Source organism: Panthera uncia, chromosome D1 (genome assembly GCF_023721935.1).
Source record: "Panthera uncia isolate 11264 chromosome D1, Puncia_PCG_1.0, whole genome shotgun sequence".
In the NCBI taxonomy this organism is placed as follows: Eukaryota; Metazoa; Chordata; class Mammalia; order Carnivora; family Felidae; genus Panthera; species Panthera uncia.
Genome location: NC_064808.1, coordinates 50,755,927 through 50,780,381, shown reverse-complemented (window position 1 = coordinate 50,780,381; position 24,455 = coordinate 50,755,927). Strand labels below are relative to the sequence as shown.

At 34.0% G+C, this 24,455-nt stretch overlaps 1 protein-coding gene across 1 annotated transcript; it reads left to right on the top strand.

Moving 5' to 3' along the window:
* Window positions 1–10,883: 10,883 nt before the first annotated feature.
* LOC125929202 (olfactory receptor 52N4-like) lies at window positions 10,884–11,849 on the top strand. The gene has a single exon (XM_049640178.1). It carries the CDS (start codon window positions 10,884–10,886, stop codon window positions 11,847–11,849), a length of 966 nt encoding a protein of 321 aa, XP_049496135.1.
* The last annotated feature ends 12,606 nt before the right edge of the window (window positions 11,850–24,455 follow it).

The window sequence follows — 24,455 nt, the reverse complement described above, 5'->3', positions numbered from 1 at the left end:
AAAAAAAAAATACATTTTTCATGACAGAGAGGAGCTCCTGTTTAGTCAAGAGGTGTAAAATGTTTTGGGAAGTACTATTTTGGTCATGGAAACGGAGCTTGTTGATTGGTGCATTTCTAAATAGATGTTTTGAGAATCTCAACTGGCCTGCCAACTGAGATTTCCATGAATTTTTTTCCTCCTCAGCCTTGTGAAGTATGAGTCTAATAATTAATACATATCCTTGAGCAAAGCCTGATTAGCCCATTTCATTAAAAAATAAAGTAGAAGTAATTTGACAATAAATTATATTTTAAAATAATAAATAAATAAATAAATAAATAATAAAATAGAAGTAGGTGATTCTGATTCTGAATACCTATTATGATTTCTAGGTTGAGAGCCAGTTGTTGCTTTTCCATGGAAAATATGTGCTATATATTTTTAATCACTGCTTAATATGTTTTTTCAATGACTTCTTTCTGAAGGAGAAGTTATAAAGTATCCTTTGCATGGAGTCATTAAGGTAATAAATTTTAAGTCTCTGGGCATCTGAGAGAATGTGGCTGCATAGATCTCTCCTAGCTAGGACAGGCACATTATTTCATTACAGACTAATCTGTGATGCAGTTTTCTTCAACAGGACTTTTGAAAGCACACAATCTGGAGGTTGGGGTAGATAGATCTCTCTAACCAAATGTAACAAACAATATAATTTTTCATAAGAACAGCATGAGAGGGGGTCAAAATCAACTTGTTTCCTCTTATCTGCAATTGTGAATCTAATAAATACAATGAAATATCTCTGTCTAATATTCAAGATTCTTTTAAATTAATGAACAAGTCTGGTTCATTAGACTGGTGGAAATGGTGTTTTTATATTAATGTCTCATGATCTAAGCCAATTATTTAAGGGATATAGAATAAACTGAATTATTATTCTTATATCTTTTTGTTCAACTTAAAAGAATACATATTGTCTCTGCCCAATTTTGGTAACTATACCAATCAAATTGCATTTAATTATTTAATTAGTCTTTTACAATTTCACATTTTATTTTTTTTCTTTTTCTTTTATTTTTTATTAATTTTTAAAAAATTTTTTATTTTATAAAATTTACATCTGAATTAGTTAGAGGCAAGGGAAACAAAAGCAAAAATGAACTACTGGGACCTCATCAAAATATAAAGCTTCTGCACAGCGATGGAAACAATCAGCAAAACTAAAAGGCAACTGACAATGGGAGAAGATATTTGCAAATGACATATCAGATAAAGGGTTAGTATCAAAAATATATAAAGAACTTATCAAACTCAACACCCAAAAACCAAATAACCCAATGAAGAAATGGGCGAAAGACGTGAATAGACACTTCTCCAAGGAAGACGTCCAGATGGCCAAGCGACACATGAAAAAATGCTCAACATCACTCATCATCAGGGAAATACAAACCAAAACCATAATGAGATACAATATCACTTTTTAAAATCTTACAGACCACACCACCCCCTAATATATAACCATCTTCCATTTTTTTACCCTATTTCTTTGCTTACCTTGATTTCAAAAGTTGTAACCAACTTGTTATAACCAACAAGTGTTGGTTATAAAGTGGCTTTTGTAAACAGAGGGCAAAGAGAGACTGAAGAGAGAGGCAGACCACTCCAGATTGGTAGGCAACAGGGTTAATAAGAAGGTATCATACACACAAGTCTTGTCTTGGGTGGTTGCAAGATGAGTAGCTCTCCACACCTGCCTGCCAGAATCTTAAGAGTTTATATGGAAACCTTAACTGGGTTCAGTCACATATACCATCCAGATAGTCTCAACAACATATTGCTACATATTGAGGCTATGTCTTTAAGGGAGCTTCTGGTGTGGGTAAGGCAAGTACAATGCACAGTCCAAAGACAGGGAAGAGCATGAGGAGCCTACAATTCCTAGGTCCAGTGCTCAGATCAACCTGGGGTCATGCCATCTTGAAGACCTAGTCAAAGAACAAGTTGTCATCTTCTTTCCTTTTACTTTCTCAAGTTGAAATAATTTTCCCACTAATTTGCCTTTTGGTCATCACATCCATCACCTGAAATTGCTTTTGCAATTTCACCCGTGGCTTCCATTTTACGAAATTAAATAGGCCTCTCTCTGGGCTCATATAACTGTATGACTTAGGAATATGACATGGAATTCTGTGTTTCTGATATCTTGAAACATTTCCATTATTTTACTTCAGAAGCATGACACATTGTATGATTTTCTTCACTCCTATTTAAAAAGAAGATGTACTAAATGGCCAACAGGTAGGAAAAGATGCTCGATATCATTAATCATTAGAGAAATGCAAATCAAGTCCAAAATGAGATATCATCTCACATCCTATTAAGATGTCAATTATAGAATAAATCAAACAAAAAGTTGTTGGTGAGGATGTGGAAAAATTAGAACCCATGCCCACTGCCAGAGGGAATGCAAATTTGTTCAGCCACAATAAAAAACAGTATAGAAATTCTCAAGAAGTTAAAAATAGAATTACCATATAATCCACAAATCTCACTTCTGAGAATTTACCCAAAAGGACTGAAAATAAGATCTCAATGAGATATATGTACTCTCATGTTCACTGCAGCATTACTCACAACATCCAAGATATGCAAGTAACCTAAAGGCCCATGAATAGATGAATAGGTAAAGAAATATAGTATATACATATAGTGTAATATTATTCAGGCATAAACACAAGGAAGCTGTCACATGCTATATCATGGATGGCCCTTGAATATATTACACTAAGTGAAATAAGTCAACCACACAAAGACATAAAACAAATGTTTTATGATTCCATTTTAAATAGGCATTTTAATGTAATTAAGCTTATAGAAGTAGAAGGTTGAATGGTAATTATCTTTATATATTATAATAAGATATATTATGATAATATAATAATTAATATATACTAATAAAACTATACATTGCCAATAAAATAAATTTTTAAAAATCCAATTAAATGAAGAGACAAAAAATGTTCACGGATGAGAAGATACCAGTTTTTCCTAAAGTGATACACAGGTGTGATGCAATTCCTATGAAAATCCAAGCAAGATTTTCTGTTGATATAGACAATTGTTTTCTAAAATTTATTTGGAATATCAAAGGAATGACAGTAGCTTAAAAAAATTGAAAATATATAATGAAATGAGGAAGTAGTCTTTGTAATTTCAAGACTTACATAGCTACAATAATCAAGACTGTGGTATTAGCAGATCATAGAACATAGATCAATGGAACAGTATAGAGTACCTAGAAATAGAACCCCACAAATATGCCCGAATGATTTTTGACAAATAAACAAAAGAAATCCATAAAGGAAATGTGGCCTTTCAAAAAACGTCTGTTAGAAGAATTAGGCATTGATAGGCAAACAAAACCAAAACACTCTTGACCTAAATCAAGATTGTACCTTGATTATACCTTATACACAAATTAACTCAAAATAATGCATTATAAACTTAAATGTAAAATTTGAAGCTCTAAAACATTTAAAAAAACTATGGGATAAAACTTTAAGATCCAGGACTAGGCAGAATTCTTAGACTTGACACCAAAGCACAACTCAAAATAGAAAAAAAATAAATGAAAATTAAACCACATTAGAATTTTTTTTTTAATTTTGCTCTGCAAAAGACCCTACTAAGAGGATGAAAAGACAAGCTACAGACTGTGAAAAATACTTTCAGGACATATCCAACACACACACACACACACACACACACACACTCAATGGTAAAAAAAAATCCAATTAGAAAAGACAAAAAAAACAAAAAACAAAAAAGCCCAGACATTTCATTGATAAGGATATACAAATGGCAAATAGACATATAAAAAAAATGTTCAATATCATTAGCCATATACAAATAAAAATTAAAATTGGAATAGAATATCACTATACAACCATGACATAAGATAAAATAAAGCATACTAAAAACATGAAATTCTGGTAAGAATATGGAAAAACAGAATCACAAATACAGTGATGGTAGCAATATAAAAAAGGACAGCTATTCTGGAAAACATTTTGACAGTGTCTTAAAAACACAGTACTGGAGCTATCATACAACTTAGCAGTTACACTCCTGAGCATTTATCCCAGAGAAATACTTGGGTTCACACACAAAAAAGCAGTAAACTGTGAGCGACATGAATGAAAATGGCAAAATGACAATATTAAAAGTTTGTCCCTAATACAAGCAATGGATAAACTACAAAAAAAAAAAAAAAAACCCTGTCAAAATCAACTTTCTAACCTTCTTGATGCTAATTAAAAGTTTTCAGCAATTAGGGGAATGCTTAATAAAAAAAAATAGCTCGGCCACTGTGCAAAACAGTATGGAATTTCCTCAAAATATTAAAAATAAAAATATCATATGATCCATTAATTCCATTTCTGGGTATTTATCCAATGAAAACAGAAACACTAATTTGAAAAGGTATATGCATTCCTCTGTTTATTGCAGCATTATTTACAATAGCGAAAATATAGAAGCAATCTCAGTGCCCATTGACAGGTGAATAGATAAAGATGTGGTATATATACACAATAAGATATGCAGCCATAAAAAGGATGAAGTCTTGCCATTTGAGACATATGGATGGATGTAGGCAGTATTATGGTAAGTAAAATAAATCAGACTGAGAAAGGCAAATACATATGATTTCACTCGTGTGTGGAATCTTAAAACAAAACAAAACAAAACAAATGAATAAACAAACAAAAAGCAGAATCAGACCCATAAATACAGAAAAGAAATTGGTAGTTGCCAGAAGGTAGGAAGGTGGGAGGATGGACCAAATGGGTAAAGGAGAGTGGGAGATACAGGCTTCTAGTTATGGAATGAGTAAGTCATGGGACAACATAGGGAGTAAATGGTACAACATAGGGAATACAGTCAATGATATTGTAAGTGATGTATGGTGACAGAGGGTAACTACATCTGTGGTGAGCATAGCATAATGTATAGAGATGTTGAATCACTATGTTGTACACCTGAGACTAATGTAAAATTGTGTGTCAACTGTATTCAAATTAAAAAATTAAAAAGAAATAAAAAATAAAGCATTTGCACACATATGTGTAGAAGTATATGGGAATAGCTATATGCTTAACTCATTAAACTATACTGTGTATAAACCACCTTTCAACCAGCATCTTTTTTCATTAAGGTCTAAGTGTATATAAACTTATGTGTTGAAGCATATGGGAATAGCCTGTTTTCAACTCACTGAACCTACATTGGGTATAATGTGTCTTTCAAGTAACATCATCATTCATTAAGATATAAATGTTTGTAAACTTATGTGTAGAAGCCTGTGGGAATAGATTTATGCTAAACTCTTTAAAACTACACTGTGCCCCAAAATTAATAATAATATATTAAGCTTAAAAAGTAGAAGAATCTAAGAAAGCTTTGTGACTTTTTTAAAAATTGTGGTAAAAGTCACATAATGCAAAATTTACCATTTTAATTATGTTAAAGGTACAATTCAGTGTTTTTTAGTACATTCCTAGTGTTGTGCAACCATCACCACTAATTCCAGAATATTTTAGTCATCTCCCCAAAAAAGCCTATACATTTTAAGCAGCCACCTCCTTCCCCTTACCGCTGGTATCCAAAAATTTACTTTCTGTTCTATGGATTTGCCTATTCTTAATATTTCATATAAAGGGAATAACACAATATGTGGCTATCTGTCTCTGAAATCTTTGATCTAACATAAAATTTCCAAGGTTCGTGTTGTTTGACCCCTTTTTAAGACCTACTACTCTGACTTGGGGATGTCTAAGTACTCAATGATGTCATTTAATTAGAGACATTAACGAATAAGTGAATGAAATAAACGGATGGATATGTGAGTGACAAACATTCTGTGCTAAGTGCTTTTACCATGTATCCTACAAGACCTCATACAAAAAGAAAGACCACTGCAGTAGTATTAAAATAACTCACTTTTATTAAAACTTGTGCTCATTTTAATTCCTCTCCATTAAATACATGGGTGTGCACAAACATACATGCACATGAAAAATTCACTTATTCAGTATCATCACATACAGTAAGAATGGAAACCATCCATTCTTTTCCTCCTCTCATAAAGGTTAGCTTGATTGCCACACAAACACCTGTGTCTCTAATGTTTTGAAGTATCCCTATAGGATAGATAGGACATTTTTCTTAAATACCCATTTCACTAGTACAGATACCATGGGATTCAGAAATTGAATGCTGTGCACGTATATATATCATATGTTTTTTGACTATGATCCTGAACACCTGGACCAGATTGCATTCAGCTCACTGTCTGTTCTTTAGAACCTAAGGTATTAAAGGAACATAAAAGTGGGACTAGAGGATTTATTATTGTTTTTGAGGCAGAAAGATAAAGTAGAGGTTTTGAATGCATATGAATTGTTTATGATATTCTCAGAAATACAGATTTGAGTCCATTCATCATGTTTGCAGGCAAGAGTGTTGTGGGAGGCTGGGAGGTTAGAAAATATTTATCCAATGCTCAGATTGCAATTCAGCATAACTTTGCATCATGATTATGAATATCTAGGCCATTTCCATAACCAAATAGGAATCATTGTTTCTGTTGTAGTGGAAGTCAGGTATGAATCATGCTTATGGCAAGAAGAAATGGGGGACATCTAGAGAAGAGTTCTCAGTCATGGTGAGAACACTCTTGCTTCTTACCTGCCCTCCCCTTGTTCTCAGAAAGAGAATCTAATTTTTCTTGTTAATTATCTAGCGACACTTAGTTGAGACTGAATTTCATCCATTTTAGATAACAACACTTGCTGAGAGGGACCCACTATCATAACGAGAGAGCAAATTTATTGTGTATGGGGTTTGGGAATGGTAATAGATAAAAGTTGATATCAAAGTTGTACTTTAAAAATAACATATATGTGCTCGTGTTACTCTTCCAATATACCTGTCCACACCCACGACATAGTATTAGTTAATTTTCCTTGCTAGAAAAATTGGATTATGATATATCGAAATCATTTTAAACCTGTTTTGGACATTTCCTTACTTACTTTGTGGTTAATAGTATACTACCTGTGTATAAGTGTGGATCTCTGACAGTTTTGCAAATATATTAAACATGGGACCTAAAATTATTGTGTAACATGAAAGTCACTTTTAGTAATTAAAGATACATCTATAGAAAGAAAGCACAAGATATAAGCAGGATATTTACTTCATATTTAGGAAAGATAGTCTCTAGAACACAGCAAAAGTAATCTCCAAAATATATTGCCTATTTTTAAATTACATGTACCGATACATTTCCTAAATGCATCTCCTTCTGTTGCATAGAGTTAAGAGTTGACATTTGAATGTATTAAGGAGGAATGAGTAGTGATATTATTTTTTCAACAACTTATGACAATTTATTACACCCTAGCCACGTATTTATAAAAAATAAATTTCAATATCTATTTTATTTTAATGGTAAACATGCGCATATATGGATAAACATACATGCATTTACACACATACATAATAATTTTATACTTTAAAAAATATCCTTTCATGATAGCTGTGAAAATAATCATAAAAATATTTTTTATTCAAGCGTAAAGTACACATTTACAAGCCTGATAGAATGAAACTTGATAGCAGTTTGTTACTCATGGAAACACAACACTTACATTGTGAACCCACAGTTTTCCGTTTTCCAAAATGCAAATTGTAAGGCTTTTGTTAGCCTGCTTGAAGGCCAAACGAATCACACTGAAATGAGATGTGGAGGTTGAGCTAATAAGCTGTGATATAATTAAAGTGTCTCGTTTTATTTTTCACTTATTTATTTTTCAGTGTCTCATTTTAAAACTTCTGTGTACTAACAGAGTGAACCACAGAATTATTTCAGTACTGTACAATGTTTGGTTGTGGAAAAACTTTGCCAAAGCTAGAGGTGGGTGACACACTTTGGTGTACCAGCTTTAATTTCCCCGTGTCAAGCCTTTTATTTTACTCGAAAGTGATATTGACTCAATATTTTCTTGTTTTTGCTTCTGCATTATCTCAAAGTAATATTTTATCCAAAATTTTTTGGTATATTTTGTTTCTTGGTATGTTTCATGTTTACAAAACAAACAAACAAACAAAAAAGCAAAAACTTTGTGCATACTTTGTGTGTGGTCTACTTTCCGATATACCTCTTCTTCAAAACTATACAATATTGTTTTTAAAAATCACTCTGAATTAGGACTAATTCGTAGCGTAGTTCAAATAGTTGATCTTTGTTTTTCAAACCAATATATTTATTTTACTTAGGACATTATATTTTCCTGCTTCCTTGGGATTTCCTTTGTTTTCTCTATTTCATTTAAACTTAATGGTTTCTGGTGATTTATGAGCTTTTTTCCTCTGGTAGTTCCTTTCTGTTTTCCAAGTAATAATATTTATATTACAGCATTTAATTTAATAATGCTTAAAATCAAGTACAGACTATGATTCGTTAATTCATTAATCTGCTCATTTATTCCAAAATTATTGACATTTAATATGTACTAAGCGTCTTGGTATAGACTGCAGGTGTAAAATACAATCTGTCTTAATGTGAAGGTTTTATTAAATTATGGATGATTCAAGAATAGAATAAGATTTTTATAATACCATGATATTGAAATAGTGAAAGACATTGATTCCATCAACATATCCATTCCTTAGTGTAAGCCTGGTACTTTGCTAATTACACTGTATTAAGAGGCTTTAGAGGTTGGCTTTCTAAACTGTCCAAGAGAGAGCTGAATCTTCCTGGAATGTGTTATACGAGAGGCTGTTATGGGAGAACACAAAAAGGAGAGAAGATTGCAAAATCATGAAGCTAAAAATATCAGTATGATTTGCGTAGGAAATTATAAGCACAAGAGAGAACACTGCTCTGCCCATCTGGCCTGTCATAAACCTAACCACACTTCACGTTTAAAAGCATTTGTCCATTCCTCTTAGCAGCTCTTCTGATATGCCTCAAAGTTAACTTCATTCTCACTCCTTCTTTTTTTTAATGTTTATTTATTTATTTTGAGGCAGAGAAGGACAAAGAGAGACGGAGAAAGAAAATCCCAAGCAGGCTCTGTGCTGTCAGTGCAGAGCCTGATGCAGGGCTTGATCTCATGAGTTGTGCAATCATGACCTGAGCTGAAATTGAGAGGCCCACACTCAGCCAACTGAGCCAGTCACCTGTGCTCCCCTCTATAGCCTCTTTCTTCAGTATGATTTAATATTCAAAATTTACCAGATATGTGAGAAACTTCTCCAATGTAAAAAAGCTATATAAAAATAAATAATTGAAACTTAAATGATATGGAAATTATATGTAATGTGTATACCTTCAAATATATATTTATTACCACCAGATACGCAAGATTCAGAAGAAAATGTGATATTGGAAATTTGTAATATTAGACAACAACAAACAATGCCAAGATATTTGGGATATAGAGTTCAGGAATTTTTGTAGAAAATGGATTATAAAAATATATCCAATATAAACATTAATTTTTTTTAATTTTTGAAGGAGAGAGACAGAACAGGAGTGAGGGAGGGACAGAGAGAGAGAGGGAGACACAGAATCTGCAGCAGGCTCTAGGCTCTGTGCTGTCAGGATAGAGCCAGATGTGGGGCTCAAACCCACAATCTGTGAAATCATGACCTGACCTGAAGTTGGATGTTTAACCTACTGAGCCACCCAGGTGCCCCAATATAAATGTTTTAAGAGAGAAAAAAGAAAAGAGAATAAGCCCAGAAGATCTAACTAAAAGTAACAGTAGTAAAATAACAAGGATGTGGTTGTGAAGATAATATCACAAAAATTAATGCAAGAAAATTTCCAAAACCAAAGATTGCAGATTTCCAGACACAAAAAGCCCAATAAGTGCCTGCACAATAAAAGACATGCACACGGACATCTCTATCATCATAACTTCTACCACTGAATTTGAAAGCATAGAAGTTTAAAAATGTTCTTAAATATTTCAGAACCAAAAAACAAATAAATGAAGAAAAGCAAAAGAATAGTTCATGTAAAAAAGTATCAGTGGTCCTCTTACTATCTATACCTTAAGCTAGGGGACTGAGAATGTCTTTGAAATTCAGACCTTAGAAACCTCATCCACAAAGACACACTATTTACTTAATAATAACGTGCAGATTAATAAAAATGCACTCTAGGCTTTTAATGAGGATAAAATGAGTTAATATATTTATAAACTTCTTAGAACTTTACCTGGTACATAGTAGGCATAAATATAAATTATTATTAAAAATAAAACAAGAAAATATAAAAGAAAGAATAACAATGCACCTTAATCATATCCGTTGTGTTACTGGTAAGGTATTCAATGAGTTCTACTTTAAGAAAATACCTAAACTGCAGGGGGTATAGTAATTAACATTCAAATGAGATATTATATCAGATATCAATCAGAAAGATCATAATGACATAGATCATGAGTGTAACACAATTACACTTGATTATAAGTTTAGAGGGATTGTATCTATATCCTTTTGTTTTAAAGTAATGTAGATGCAATATCTGTGATAAAACCTGATGCATAGTGGGTGTTAAGTATGTACTTTCAATGAACTGATAGATTAATGAATTAACAATGGCTTAAACGAGTTTAGACAATGTTTAAATAAACAGTTCCTGACATTCCAAATGTTTGTTTTCTTGTTATTAAAATACAATATTTAACAGAGAGAAGAGACAGAGAGCACAACTAAGATTTTTTTTTTCTATTTTTTCCAAATCTTGGAGGGTCAAAAAACAAAACAAAACAAAAATCAAATTACAACCTTACAAGCATCTTAATGATCATACCAGCTTAATTATGATAATTCTGAACCAAACAGATGTGACACCAGCCTCATTCATTCTTAATGGGATCCCAGGACTGGAGGACATGCACATGTGGATTTCCTTCCCATTCTGCTCCATGTATGCTGTGGCAATGGTAGGGGATTGTGGGCTCCTCTACCTCATCTACTATGAGGACTCCCTGCATAGATCCATGTATTATTTTTTGGCAATGCTTTCCCTTACTGACCTTGTCATGTGCTCTAGTACAATCCCTAAAGCTCTCAGCATCTTCTGGTGTCATCTCAAGGAAATTAGATTTGAAGAATGCCTAGTCCAGATGTTCTTCATCCATACCTTCACAGGGATGGAGTCTGGGGTGCTCATGCTTATGGCCCTGGATCGCTACGTGGCCATCTGTTACCCTCTGCGCTATTCAACTATCCTCACCAATCTTGTCATTGCAAAGGTTGGGCTTGCTACTTTCCTGAGAGCGGTGTTCCTCATCATTCCCTTGATTTTCCTCACCAAGAGACTACCCTATTGCAAGGGTAATATAATACACCATACCTATTGTGACCAGCTATCGGTAGCAAAGTTATCCTGTGGAAATATCAAGGCCAATGTTATCTATGGTCTGGTGGCTGCCTTCCTGATTGGGGGCTTTGACATCCTGTGCATCACAGTCTCCTACACCATGATCCTCCGGGCAGTGGTGAGCCTCTCCTCAGCAGATGCTCGGCAGAAGGCCTTCAGCACCTGCACTGCCCACATCTGTGCCATTGTTTTCTCCTACAGTCCAGCCTTCTTCTGCTTCTTTTTTAATCGTTTTGGGAGCCACACAATTCCTCCATCTTGCCACATCATTGTGGCCAATATTTATCTGCTCCTGCCTCCCACTATGAACCCTATTGTCTATGGAGTGAAAACCAAGCAGATACGAGACTGTGTCATAAGGATCTTTTCAGGTTCAAAGAAAATCAAATCCTACAGCACATAGAGGGGATATTTTTCATAGAAGAGGTTAAGGGGAAGGAAAACAATACTCTGTTGGCTGTTTAGTCATGGTCTAAAGATGCCTTTTTAAGATTACTATTTTGTTTTTGACCAAGGTAGGACCTGAGAAGGACAGTAAATGTTTTCAGAATCCCAAAGTCACTGATGTGGCCCTGCACACTCTGAATTTTTCACCTTCTCACCCCAGTGAAGAAGTAGTCTCATCATTAACCCAAGTTCCCGTGAACAAAAAGCAATGGGAAGCTGAGTAAATTATCAAAAGAAATGAATAAATCATAGAGATATTCTGCTGACAGGTGCCATTTTGTCTTGTTTTCAAATAGTGATTGGAATTTCTAGTTTGAATGACATTTGTTACTTTCCTCTGGAAAATATGTGATATGTTTTTCTCATCATTACCAAAATTTCTCTATTTTCTCGGTATTGTCCTCCTGATGGAGAAACTCGTAAATATACTATGATGTCATTAGTCTGATGAGATTTCAACCTCTGGACTGTAATTCAGAAATAAGTTAGTCATCTGACTATGTCTCCTATAGAAAACTCCTAAATGGCCAATGTCTAGTAATTACATAAAAGAAGAAACCTTGAGATCTGGAAAGAAGAAAGCACATAGTAAGGGGGAAAAAAAGATAAATACAGTAATCTTTTATTCTCATCTTCAATTTCTAAATTATGTTAGACTATTGGAGGGAAATTATAACCTTGTTGATATGGTTCTAAATTTATGTTAAAGAAATGTTTATGGTAATTACAAATGATATTGGGCAAATGAATTTATTATTTATTTATTTATTTATTTAATATGAAATTTATTGTCAGATTGGTTTCCATACAACACCCAGTACTCATCCCAACAGGTGCCCTCCTCAATGCCCATCACCCACTTTCCCCTCCCTCATACCCCCCATCAACTCTCAGTTTATTCTCAGTTTTTAAGAGTCTCTTATGGGTTGGCTCCCTCCCTCTCTAACAGTTTTTTTCAGGGGGGCAAAAGAATTTAAAGGGAGGTAAAGTTTTTATACTTCATTTGAACTGGTCAAATGAGGACATCAGGAGGCTGAGATGCTATGTATATAAATATAAAATGTGGAATAACCATTAAAGAATCTATGCAAAGAGATACACTGTAAAAATGCTATACATAAATAAAAATGGACTTCTAAAAATACTTTCAGGACCTACAAAATGGCAGAAATGTTAGATCCTTCTGATTATTTGACCCTGTTATCATCATCTAACATCCTTCTTTGTCTCTTATGACAGTTTTACTTAAAGTTTATTTTGTCAGATACAAGTATGGACTTCATTGCTCTCTTTTGGTTACCATTTGCAAAAGTATCTTTCCCCATCCTTTTCCCTTCAACCTGTTTATATCTTTATATCTAAAGTCTTTTGTATACAGCATATAGTTGGATCTTGCATTTTTAATCTATTCAATTACTCCATGTCTTGTCATTATGTTTATTTAATCCATTTACATTTAAAGTATTAATGGTAGAAAGGACTTAGTATTTTTATTTTGTTAATTATTTTCTGTTTGTCCCTTAATTAGTTCTTTTCCTCTCTTATTTCCTTTCTTTGTGTCTCATTAATTTCTTTGTTGTGGCATGTTTTGATTTCTTTCCTATTTCTGTTGTGCACCTTATATAGATATTTTCTTTGAGGCTATTGTGGGGACTGCATAAAATTACATATTGTTATAATAATCTATTCAAATGTTACTCTTATACATCTTTCCTACCCCCAATTTCTGTTACTGATGTCACAGATTACATTATTTTATATTTTGTACCATTAGCACAGTCTCATAGTTATTTTTTGTGCTTTTATCTTTTAAATTCTACACTGGAATTAAAAGTAATTTATGTGCTGCTACTACAGTATTACAGGATTCTGTATTTATCTACGCTTTACCAAAGAGCTTTATATTTTCATATAATTTCATGTTGCTGTCTAGTGTCCTTTTAACTTCGGGTTCCTGTAGCAATTCTTAGCAAGATAGATCTAGTATTGATGAACTTCTTTAGCTTTCATTTATCTGTGAAGGTCTTTATTACTATTTCATTTTTGAAAGAGCTTTGCCAGGTAGTATTCTCGGATAGCAGTTTTTTTTTTCCTTTCAGCACTTTGGATATATCATCTGACTCCTTTATGATCTATAACATTTCTGCTGAAAATCACTGATAATTTTATGGAAGCTCACTTGAACATGATGGATTCTCTTGCCACTTTTAAGATTTTCTCTTTGTCGTGGTTTCTGGAAATTTGTTTGTAATGTGTCTTTGGACCCTTTTGGGTTTATCTTAGTTGGAGTCCTTTAAGCTTCTTGAAGTTAGAGGTTTTTTTTTTTTTTTCTTCCTCAGATTTGGGAAATTTTGGCCATTATTTCTTCAAACAAACTCACTATCCCTTTTTCTCCCTCTTCTCCTGCTAGGACTCCCTGATTATCTTGCTTATTCCCTATAAATATCTGAGGTTTTCCTTACTTTTTTTTCCTATTGCTTTTTCTTTTTTTTTTTTTCTGGCTTAATAACAGCAAATGACCTGTCTTCGGGATCACTTTCTTTTCTCTGATTGATCAAAACTGATGTTTATGCTTTGTAATAGAGTTTTTAAATTGTATTATTGTATTCTTCAACTCCACAATATTTTGTGGTTCTTTTTTATAGTTTCTTTTTGTTGATATTATTGTATTTTCACATTTTTTCCTGATTTTGTTTGGTTGTGTTTGTCTTCTTTTGTAGTGCATTGAGTTTATTTTCAATGATTAATTTGAATACTTTGTCAGGTAATTCATAGATCTCCATTTCTTTAGGGTCAGATTTTGAAGATTTATTTTGTTCTTGTGCTTTGTTTTTGTTGTTGTTGTTGTTGTGATTTGCGCATTTGAAAAAGCAACCACTTTTCCTAGTCTTCATGAACTTTCTTTGTATAGTGAAAGGTCTTCACTGATCATCTGACTAGAAATTCTTTTTTTAATTAATTAATTAATTTTTTAAAATTTTATTTTTAGTTTTTAAAAATTTACACCCAAAAAATAAAAAATAAAAAAAAAATAAAAATTTACACCCAAATTAGTTAGCATATAGTGCAACAATGATTTCAGGAGTAGATTCCTTAGTGCCCCTTACCCATTTAGCCCATCCCCCCCCACAACCCCTCCTGTAACCCTCAGTTTGTTCTCCATATTTATGAGTCTCTTCTGTTTTGTCCCCTCCCTGTTTTTATATTATTTTTGTTTCCCTTCCCTTATGTTCATCTGTTTTGTCTCTTAAAGTCCTCATACGAGTGAATGACTAGAAATTCTGATGGCCTTTTGAACATTTTATGGGGATGCATTTTCTTGGGCTTGGGTATGTAATTTCTCAATTATAAAGGTTGGCTGGTTTCTTTTTAAGAACTTGCAATTTCTTGCTTCCTCTGGTATCAGTCTACTAGTAGGACATACTCAGGCACTAAAATGAATAACAGAGTTCTCTTTTATTTTCAGCGGCCCCAAAGACATCCAAAGTATCCCGAGTCTGCCAGTGTTCCCAGTCAGGAAAGAAAAAAAAACAGTCCCTTAGGTAGCTCCCTGAAAACCAGACCATTGGGCATATATTCCATTCTATTTTTCCCTCCCAAGGTGGAAGCCACGAGCTAGACACTTATCATGATTGTGGTGAGTAGTACTAGTTTATGTCTACAGTATTACAATTTCTCTTCAACTGAACAAGAAACTGAGTTCTATATTGTTTTTAGTTGCTCCCAGACATCCAAAGTATGCTGGTGCTGTCAGGTTTCTGAATCAGGTGAGACAGAAATGTTTCTCCAGTTGTCCCCTGAGAAGTTGGATCATTGGATGCATACTTTTCTCTTCTCTTTTTCTCCCAGACAAAAAGCTGCAAGTGAGCTTCCCAACCCCCCAGTTGCAGTGAGTGATTCCAGGTTGGGGAACAGGCTGACATAATTGACATTAAACAACAGAAATAAGAGAGAAAGAGAAAAGCAAAGTATGCATCCAATGTTCCAACTTCTCAGGGAATCACCAGAGAAACTGGTTTCTGTCTCACCTGACTCAGAGACCTGACAAAAATACTGATTTGAAGGGACATATGCACCCAATGTTTATAGCAGCACTATCAACAATAGACAAATTATGGAAAGAGCCCAAATGTCCATCACCTGATGAATGGATAAAGATGTAGTAGATATATATACAATGGAATATTACTCAGTCATCAGAAAAGAATGAAATCTTGCCATTTGCAATGATGTGGATGGAGCTACAGTGTGTTATGCTAAGTGGAACAAATCAGTCAGAGAAAGACAAATACCATACATTTTCACTCCCATGTGGAATTTAAGGAACAAAACAGATGAACTTAGGGTAAGGGGGGAAAAAAAGAGAGGGAAGCAAACTATAAGAGACTGTTAATTATAGAGAACAATCTGAGGGTTCCTGGAGGGGAGGAGAGTGGGGGATGGGCTAAATGGATGCTGGACATTAAGGAGGGCACTTGTTGGAATGAGCACTGGGTGCTATATGTAAGTGATGAGTCACTAAATTCTACACCTGAAACCAATGTTAAACTATATGTTAACTAACTAGAATTTAACTAAAAACTGTAAACAAAAAATAAAAATAACAAAATAAAAAGAAATAAAACAATATTTCTTACTTATTTCAATGAACCTGTTCTTGGCTTTAGGCTTCTGTGGGGTGTTGTGACTTCTTAAACGGCTTCTGAAGTTCTAGAGGTTTTTTGGACCGCATATTGTTGTTAAATCAGTTTACCTATAGGAGAATGAGGTCTGGGGCTTTCTGTTTTTCCATCGTGCTGATGTCCTCAATATTCATTCATTATTCCTAAAAAAAAAACGCCTCCAATAAGAAGAGTGAAATGTCCTCAATATGCTAAAGATCATCTATGAATCTCCCAAAGCTAATATTATGCTTAATGATGAAAGAATGGAAAGTTTTCTTCTAATACTGGGAACGTAGCAAGGATATTTGGTCTCACCACTATTATTCAACAAACTAATTGAAATGCTGGCCACTGCAATAAGGCAAGAAAAGAAAACAAAGGGCCACAAATTAGAAAGCAGGAAATTACAATGTCCCTATTTGCAGATGTTATGATTGTCTATGTAGAAACTACTGAGGAATGTGGCAGATGATATTTACACTTGTGGTGAGCATATCATAACATATAGACTTCTTGAATCACTGTATTATACACCTGAAACTAACGTAGCAATGTGTGTCAACTATCCCTTAATAAAAAAAAAAAAAGAAATAAAGAAAAGAAACTACCAAGGAATCTACAAAAAAATATCCTAGACTCAGTTGGTTAAGAATCTGATTTTTGGTTTTGGGTCAGGTCATGATCTCACAGATTGTGGGTTTGAGCCCCACATCTGGCTCTGAACTGACAATGCAGGGCCTTCTCCCTGTCTCTGCCCTTCCCCTCCTTGCACTCTATCTCTCTATCTTTCAAATAAATAAACACACACAAAAAATCAATTGTAGCTTCATAACCTAGCAATAAAAAATTAAATAAAAAATTCAATGATATTTACAAATGCTGAACAAAAGAAAATAGTTAGATGTAAATCTAACAAAATTTTAGAGGACTCGATGAGATAAAAGATAAAGTAGATAAATGGAGAGGCATACCTTGTTTATTGTTTATTGATGTAAAGATATCAATTCTTTCCAAACTGATACAGGTTTAATGCAATTCTTACAAAAAGCTCATCAAGATTTTTTGTTTATATTGAATAAGATTATTTTAAATTATATATATAATATATAACATGTAATTATATATTATATATTATTTAATACATATATTAAAATATATTATATTTGATGGGCACCTGGTGGCTCAGTCAGTTAAGCATCTGACTACAGCTTAGGTCATGATCTCATGGTTCATGGGTTTGAGCCCCACATTGGACTCTGTTCTGAAAGCTCAGAGCCTGGAGCCTGCTTCAGATTCTGTGTCTCCTTCTCTCTCTGCTTCTCTCCCGCTTGTGGTATGTCTCTCTCAAAAATAAATAAACATTAAAAATTAAAAAAATATATATTTGTATTTAAATATTATATATTTTATATTTAAATATTAAATATTTTAGGGGTGCCTGGGTGGCTCAGTCAGTTAAGCATTTGACTTTGGCTCAGGTCATGATCTCACACTTCATGAGTTCAGGCCCTGCATCAGGCTCTGCGCTGACAGCTTAGAGCTGGAGCCTGCTTGAGATTCTGTGACTCCCTCTCTGCCACTCCACCACTAGTGCTCTGTCTCTCTCTATCAAAAATAAACATTTAAAAAATATATTAAATATTCTAAATTTAAATATAATTAATATATATTTTTAAAGTATATAATTATAGGGGCGCCTGGGTGGCGCAGTCGGTTAAGCGTCCGACTTCAGCCAGGTCACGATCTCGCTGTCCGTGAGTTCGAGCCCCGCGTCAGGCTCTGGGCTGATGGCTCGGAGCCTGGAGCCTGTTTCCGATTCTGTGTCTCCCTCTCTCTCTGCCCCTCCCCCGTTCATGCTCTGTCTCTCTCTGTCCCAAAAATAAATAAAAAACGTTGAAAAAAAAATTAAAAAAAAAAAAGTATATAATTATATATATATAATTTAGTACATATATAATATAGAGAGAAAGTCAAATGAAAATAATAACTAAAATAATTGAAAAATAATTAAAGTAAAAACTCTTCTAAATTTCAAAATTTATTATATAGCCATTATATCAACATTCACTGTATGTTAACTAAGTAACTAAAATTTAAATTTAAAAAAGTGTGGTATTGGCAGAGGATAGACACATAGATCCATGCAACAGAACAGAGAAGTCAGAAATAGAAAACACACAAACAAAACAAAAATACCAAACCTTGAACCAACTCTTATAATAGTACCTATATGCAAAAATGAACTGAAAGTGGCTCATGTAAAATGTAAAGTTCTTTTTCTTAAAGTTTATTTATTTATTTTTTGAGAAAGCGAACACAAGTGGGGGTAGGGCAGAGAGAAGGAGAAACAGAATCCAAAGCAGGCTCTGTGTCATCAGTGCAGAGCCTGATGTGGGTCTCTAACTCGTGAACCTTGGTTTCATGACCTGAGTTGAGATTAAGAGCCAGATGCTCAACCAACTGAGCCACCAAGGTGCCCCAAAATGCAAAGCTCTAAAACAGTTTTTAAACTATGGACAAAATCTTCAGGGTCTATAGCTAAGCAATATAGACTTGACACCAAAATAATAATCTTTAAAAAGAAACTGATAAATTTGTCTTTATAAAAATAAAAAATTTACTCTGCAAAAGTATGTAAGACAAGCTATGTCTGGGAAAAATATTTATAAAACACATATCTGAAAACAGGACTAGTCTTTGTGTGTGTGTGTGTATGTGTGTGTATGTAACACTTTAAAAAATCCCAATAATTTAGAATAAAATAGCCAAAAAACATGTTTCACTGAAAAGGATAAACAGTTGAAAAATAGATACATAGGGGCACCCGGGTGGCTTGGTCAGTTGACCCTTCAGTCAGGTGACTTTTGATTTCGGCTCAGGTAATGAATGATCTCCCGGTTTTTGGGTTCATGCCCCACATCAAGCTCTGTACTGACAGTGTGGAGCCTGATTGGGATTTTCTCTCTTCCTCTCTCTCTGTCTCTGCCCTGCTCACTAATGCTCTCTCTTTCTCAAAATAAATGAATAAACATTAAACTTAAAAAAGAAAATTAAAATTAAAATTAAAATTAAAAAAGAAACATAAAATTAAAAAAGAAAAATAGGTACAAAGAAGAATATTTAGTATTGTCAATCATTAGTTACATGAAAATTAAAATCATAATGGGATATCACTACACAATTGTGACCATGGCTAAAATTAAAAAAAAAAAAAATCACAATAATCAAAAGCTAGTAAGGATACACAGAAACTGGATAACTTATGCACTGCTATACATTGCTGGTGGGAATTACAAATGGTACAATCACTCTGGAAAATCATTTGGCAGTTTCTTAAAAAGCTAAATACACGACACCATAAAACTTATCAATGGCATTTGTCCCAGAAAAATAAATACTTAATTACTCACAAAAACTAATAAACAGTGATAAGAGAACCAAAATGGCGAAGTTGAAACTCCAAAAGCGTCTGTCCTTAGCAAAAGCAATGAAAAATTGTAAGAATCAACATTCTCAGAACTCGCTACCAATCAGAGGTTTTCAGAAATTAGAGGAAGAGCTGAAATTAGAAATTAGAAAAAACAGCTGTATCTCACTAAGTGATTTTTGTGTTACTTTTTTAAAAAAAATTTTAATATTTATTTCTTTCTGACAGAGAGAGAGAGAGAGAGAGAGAGAGAGAGATCATGAATGGGGGAGGGGCAGGGAGAGACGGAGACACAGAACTCGAAGCAGGCTCCAGGCTCTGAAATGTCAGCACAGAGCCAGATGTGGGGCTTAAACTCATGAACCGCGAGATCATGACCTGAGCCGAAGTCAGACGCCCAACCCACTGAGCCACCCAGGTACCCCAATGTTACTTTTTTTTTTAGAGAGAAGAGAGTGTGAGTGGGGGAGAGGGGCAGAGAGAGAGAGAGAAAGAGAGAGAGAGAGAGAGAGAGAGAGAATCCCAAGCAGACTCTCCACACTCGGCATGGAGCTCAATGCATGGCTCAATCCCACAACCCTGGAATCATGACCTGAGCCAAAATCAGGAGTTGGGGGCTCAACTGACTGAACCACCCAGGTGACCCTGTATTACTTTTTAATAGTGGCAAAGTTCTTCCAACATAAAATTGACCGTTTTGATAATTTTAAAGTGTACAATTGAGTGGCTGCAGTACATTAACAATGTTGTACAATTATCACCACTATGTAGTTCGAGAACATTTCCATTACTGCAAAAGGAAACCCTGTACTCATTAATCAGTTGCTCCTATTCCCTCTCTCACACCTTTTCCCCAGCCCTAACAACTACTAATTTGCCTTTTGTTCTATAAATTTGCCCATTCTGAGTATTTCATAGAAATAGGATGATACAATTCATGGCCACTTGTCTCTGACTTCTTCGAATAACGTTGTCAAAATTTATCCATGCTTTAGCATGTATCAGTACTTCCTTCCTTTTCAAGGTTGAATAATATTTTTTGTATGTATACCACATTTTATTTATCCATTTATCAGTTGATGTGCATTTAGGTTGTTAATACAATCTGGCTATTGTGCTATAGTGTTGCTATGAAAATTTATGTACACATTTTTTTTTTCAGAACATCTGTTTTCAATTCTCTATACCTGGCAGAGGAATTGCTGGACCATATCATACTTCCATATTTTACTTTTTGAAAAACTACCAGACTGTTTCTCACAGTAGTACATTCCTACCAGCAAAGTTTGAGGATCTCATTTTATCCAAATCTTCACTAATACTAGTTATTTCCTGGTACTGGTACAAGCTACAATACACATGTATTTTGAAAACATGCTGAGAGGAAAAAAACAGAAACAAAAATATATTGCATGATTCCATTTACATGAAATGTCTAGAATAAGTACGTCTATAGAAATACATGGTAATTTAGTTGTCAGAGGCTGAGGGATGGGGTGATCATGAATGACTAATGGTTAGGGGCATTTCTTTTTGAGGTACTGGAAATGTTCTGGAATTATATAGCGGTAATGTTTGCACTGCGTTGTGAATGTACTAAAAGCTATGATTTTAAATGACTAAGGGGTTAACTGCATATTCTGTGATTTTAACCTCTACTTTAAAAAACACCAAATGGGGTGCCTGGGTGGCTCAGTGGGTTGTCTGACTCAATTTTGGCTCAGGTCATGATCCCAGGGTCATGGAGCGAGCCCCAAGTTGGGCTCCACTCTGAACATGGAGCCTGCTTAAGATTCTATCTCTCTCCCTTTGCCCCTCTCCCCTGCTCTCTCTCTCTTTAAAATTACATAAATAAAAAAATAAATGCATGAATACAGAAATAAAAATTTAAAAACCCAAATGAAGTTAAAGAATTGCATTAAAAATAGTATCTGTGTATACATTTTTATATTATTTCTTATAAATTACAAGAATCTACATGTCTAAGAATAGGAAAGTGGTTAAATTAATTGTATAAATATATATGAAGAGCTTTTATTCAATCCTAATAACACTAAATCATCCTTATTATAATGTATTAATTATACAATATAAATTTAAAGTGGCCAAATTTATGTTTTAATATGTCACAATCCAGACTTTTGCCAAAAACACATATTGCTAACATGTATGTATATATGTATATGAATATATATGTATATTCACACTCATGAGCTATATATGTATATATTTATATAGGATATATATAAAAGTATCATAAGTTAACAATACATTACACAATTTAGGAATGCTGTTTATCTCCTCCCAAACATTTATATTTTTCAAAATCAATCAAAATATGCAGGCATAGTTTCTCAAAAATCAACTTTATTAAGTACGATTTATAGACAACAAAGTGTGTTCATTTAAAGTGTGCAGTTTGATGAGTTTTGACACAGTATATACTCATGAAACCACCACCACAATCAAGATACAAAACATTTCTATTACCTCAAAGATTTTTTTTATACCTACTTGTAGTTCAGGCCTCCTTTCACCCTGGACCCACATAACCACTGATTTGCTTTCTGTCACTACAGATTAGTTTGGATTTGTTTAGTTTTGATTTCTCTTTCCCTGATGATAAGTGATGTTGAGCATCTTTTCATGTGCCTGTTAGCCATCTGGATGTCTTCTTTGGAAAAATGTCTATTCATGTCTTCTGTCCATTTCTTCACTGGATTATTTGTTTTTTGGGTGTAGAGTTTGATAAGTTCTTTATACATTTCGGATACTAAGACTTTATCAGATATATCATTTGCAAATATCTACTCCTATTCTGAATGTTGTCTTTATTTTTATTGATTGTTTCCCCTACTGTGCAGAGGCTTTTTATCTTGATGAAGTTCCAATAGTTTATTCTTGCTTTTATTTTCCTTGTATCTGGAGACATATCTAGTAAGAAGTTGCTGCAGTTGAGATCAAAGAGGTTGCTGCCTATGTTCTGTTCTATGATTTTGATGGTTTCTTGTCTCACATTTAGGTCTTTCATCCATGTTGAAAGTATTTTTGTGTATGGTGTAGGAAAGTGGTCCAGTTTCATTCTTGTGCATGTTGCTGTCCAGTTTTCCCAACACCATTTGTTGAAGAGACCATCTTTTCTCCATTGGATATTCTTTTCTACTTTGTACAAGATTATTTGACCATGTAGTAGTGGGCCCATTTCTGGATTTTTGATTCTGTTCCATTGATCTCTGTGTCTGTTTTTCTGCCAGTACCATACTGTCCTGATGATTACAGCTTTGTAATATAGCTTGAAGACCACAATTGTGACGCTTCCAACTTTGCTTTTCTTTTTCAGGATTGCTTTGGCTATTCGAGGTCTTGTGTGGTTCGATACGAATTTTGGGATTGTTTGTTCTAACTCTGTGAGAAATGTTTGTGGTATTTTGATAGAGATTGCATTAAATATATAGATTGCTTTAGATAGTATTGACATCTTAACAATATTTGTTCTTCCAATCCATGAGAATGGAATGTTTTTCTATTTCTTTGTATCCTTTTCAATTGCTTTCATAAACTTTCTGTAGCTTTCAGATACAGATAATTTACTTTGGTTAGATATCTTATGGGTTTTGGTGCAACTGTAAATGGGATAGATTCTCTGATTTTGATTTCTGTTATTTCTTCATTTTTGGTGTATAGAAATGCAACAGATTTCTGTGTATTGATTTTGTATCCTGAGACTTTACTGAATTCATGTACCAGTTCTAGAATTTTTTTTTTGGCAGAGGCTTCAGATTTTCTACATGGAGTATTATATTGTCTGTGAATAGTGAAAGTTTGACTTCTTCCTTGCTGATCTGAATGCCTTTTATTTCTTTTTGTTGTATGATTGCTGAGGCTAACTTCTAGCACTATTTCATATAACAGTGATAAGAGTGGACATCCCTGTCCCCATCAATGGTTTTGGGGAACGAATTTCTTGTTCACTCCCTTGTGGATGTTTTCATTCTTTCTCTCTTTCTCTCCAGCTACTTTCAGGGGGAATGAGTTTTTGAGGGATCCTGATGAGCTGCATTCTCTCTTTTTCTCTTTCTCTCTCTGTCCTCTATCCCCGAAAACAGCTCCCTACCTTTTGCAGCTCTGCAGCTTTTCTCTCCTCCAGTTCACCTCTCCACACCACATACCTGCCAAGTTCTGTGGCTCAAGTTATGCAGATTGTTGAGTTAATCCTCATCAATTTCCTAGGTGTTCAAAACGGCTTGATCCTGATCTAGCTACGTTTCAGGGATGAGATGGGCTCAGGATGTCCATGCTGCTCCACCATCTTAACTCTTTTCCTAGTTTATATGTTTCTAGGAATTTATCCATTTCTTCCAGAATGCCCAATTTGTTGGCATATAATTTTTCATAATATTCTCTTATAATTGCATTTCTGTGGATTGGTTGTGATCTCTCCTCTCTAATTCATGATTTTATTGATTTAGGT

Excerpts from the sequence above, each read along its gene's own strand:
- LOC125929202 (XM_049640178.1), top strand. The coding sequence starts at position 10,884 with ATGATAATTCTGAACCAAACAGATGTGACACCAGCCTCATTCATTCTT.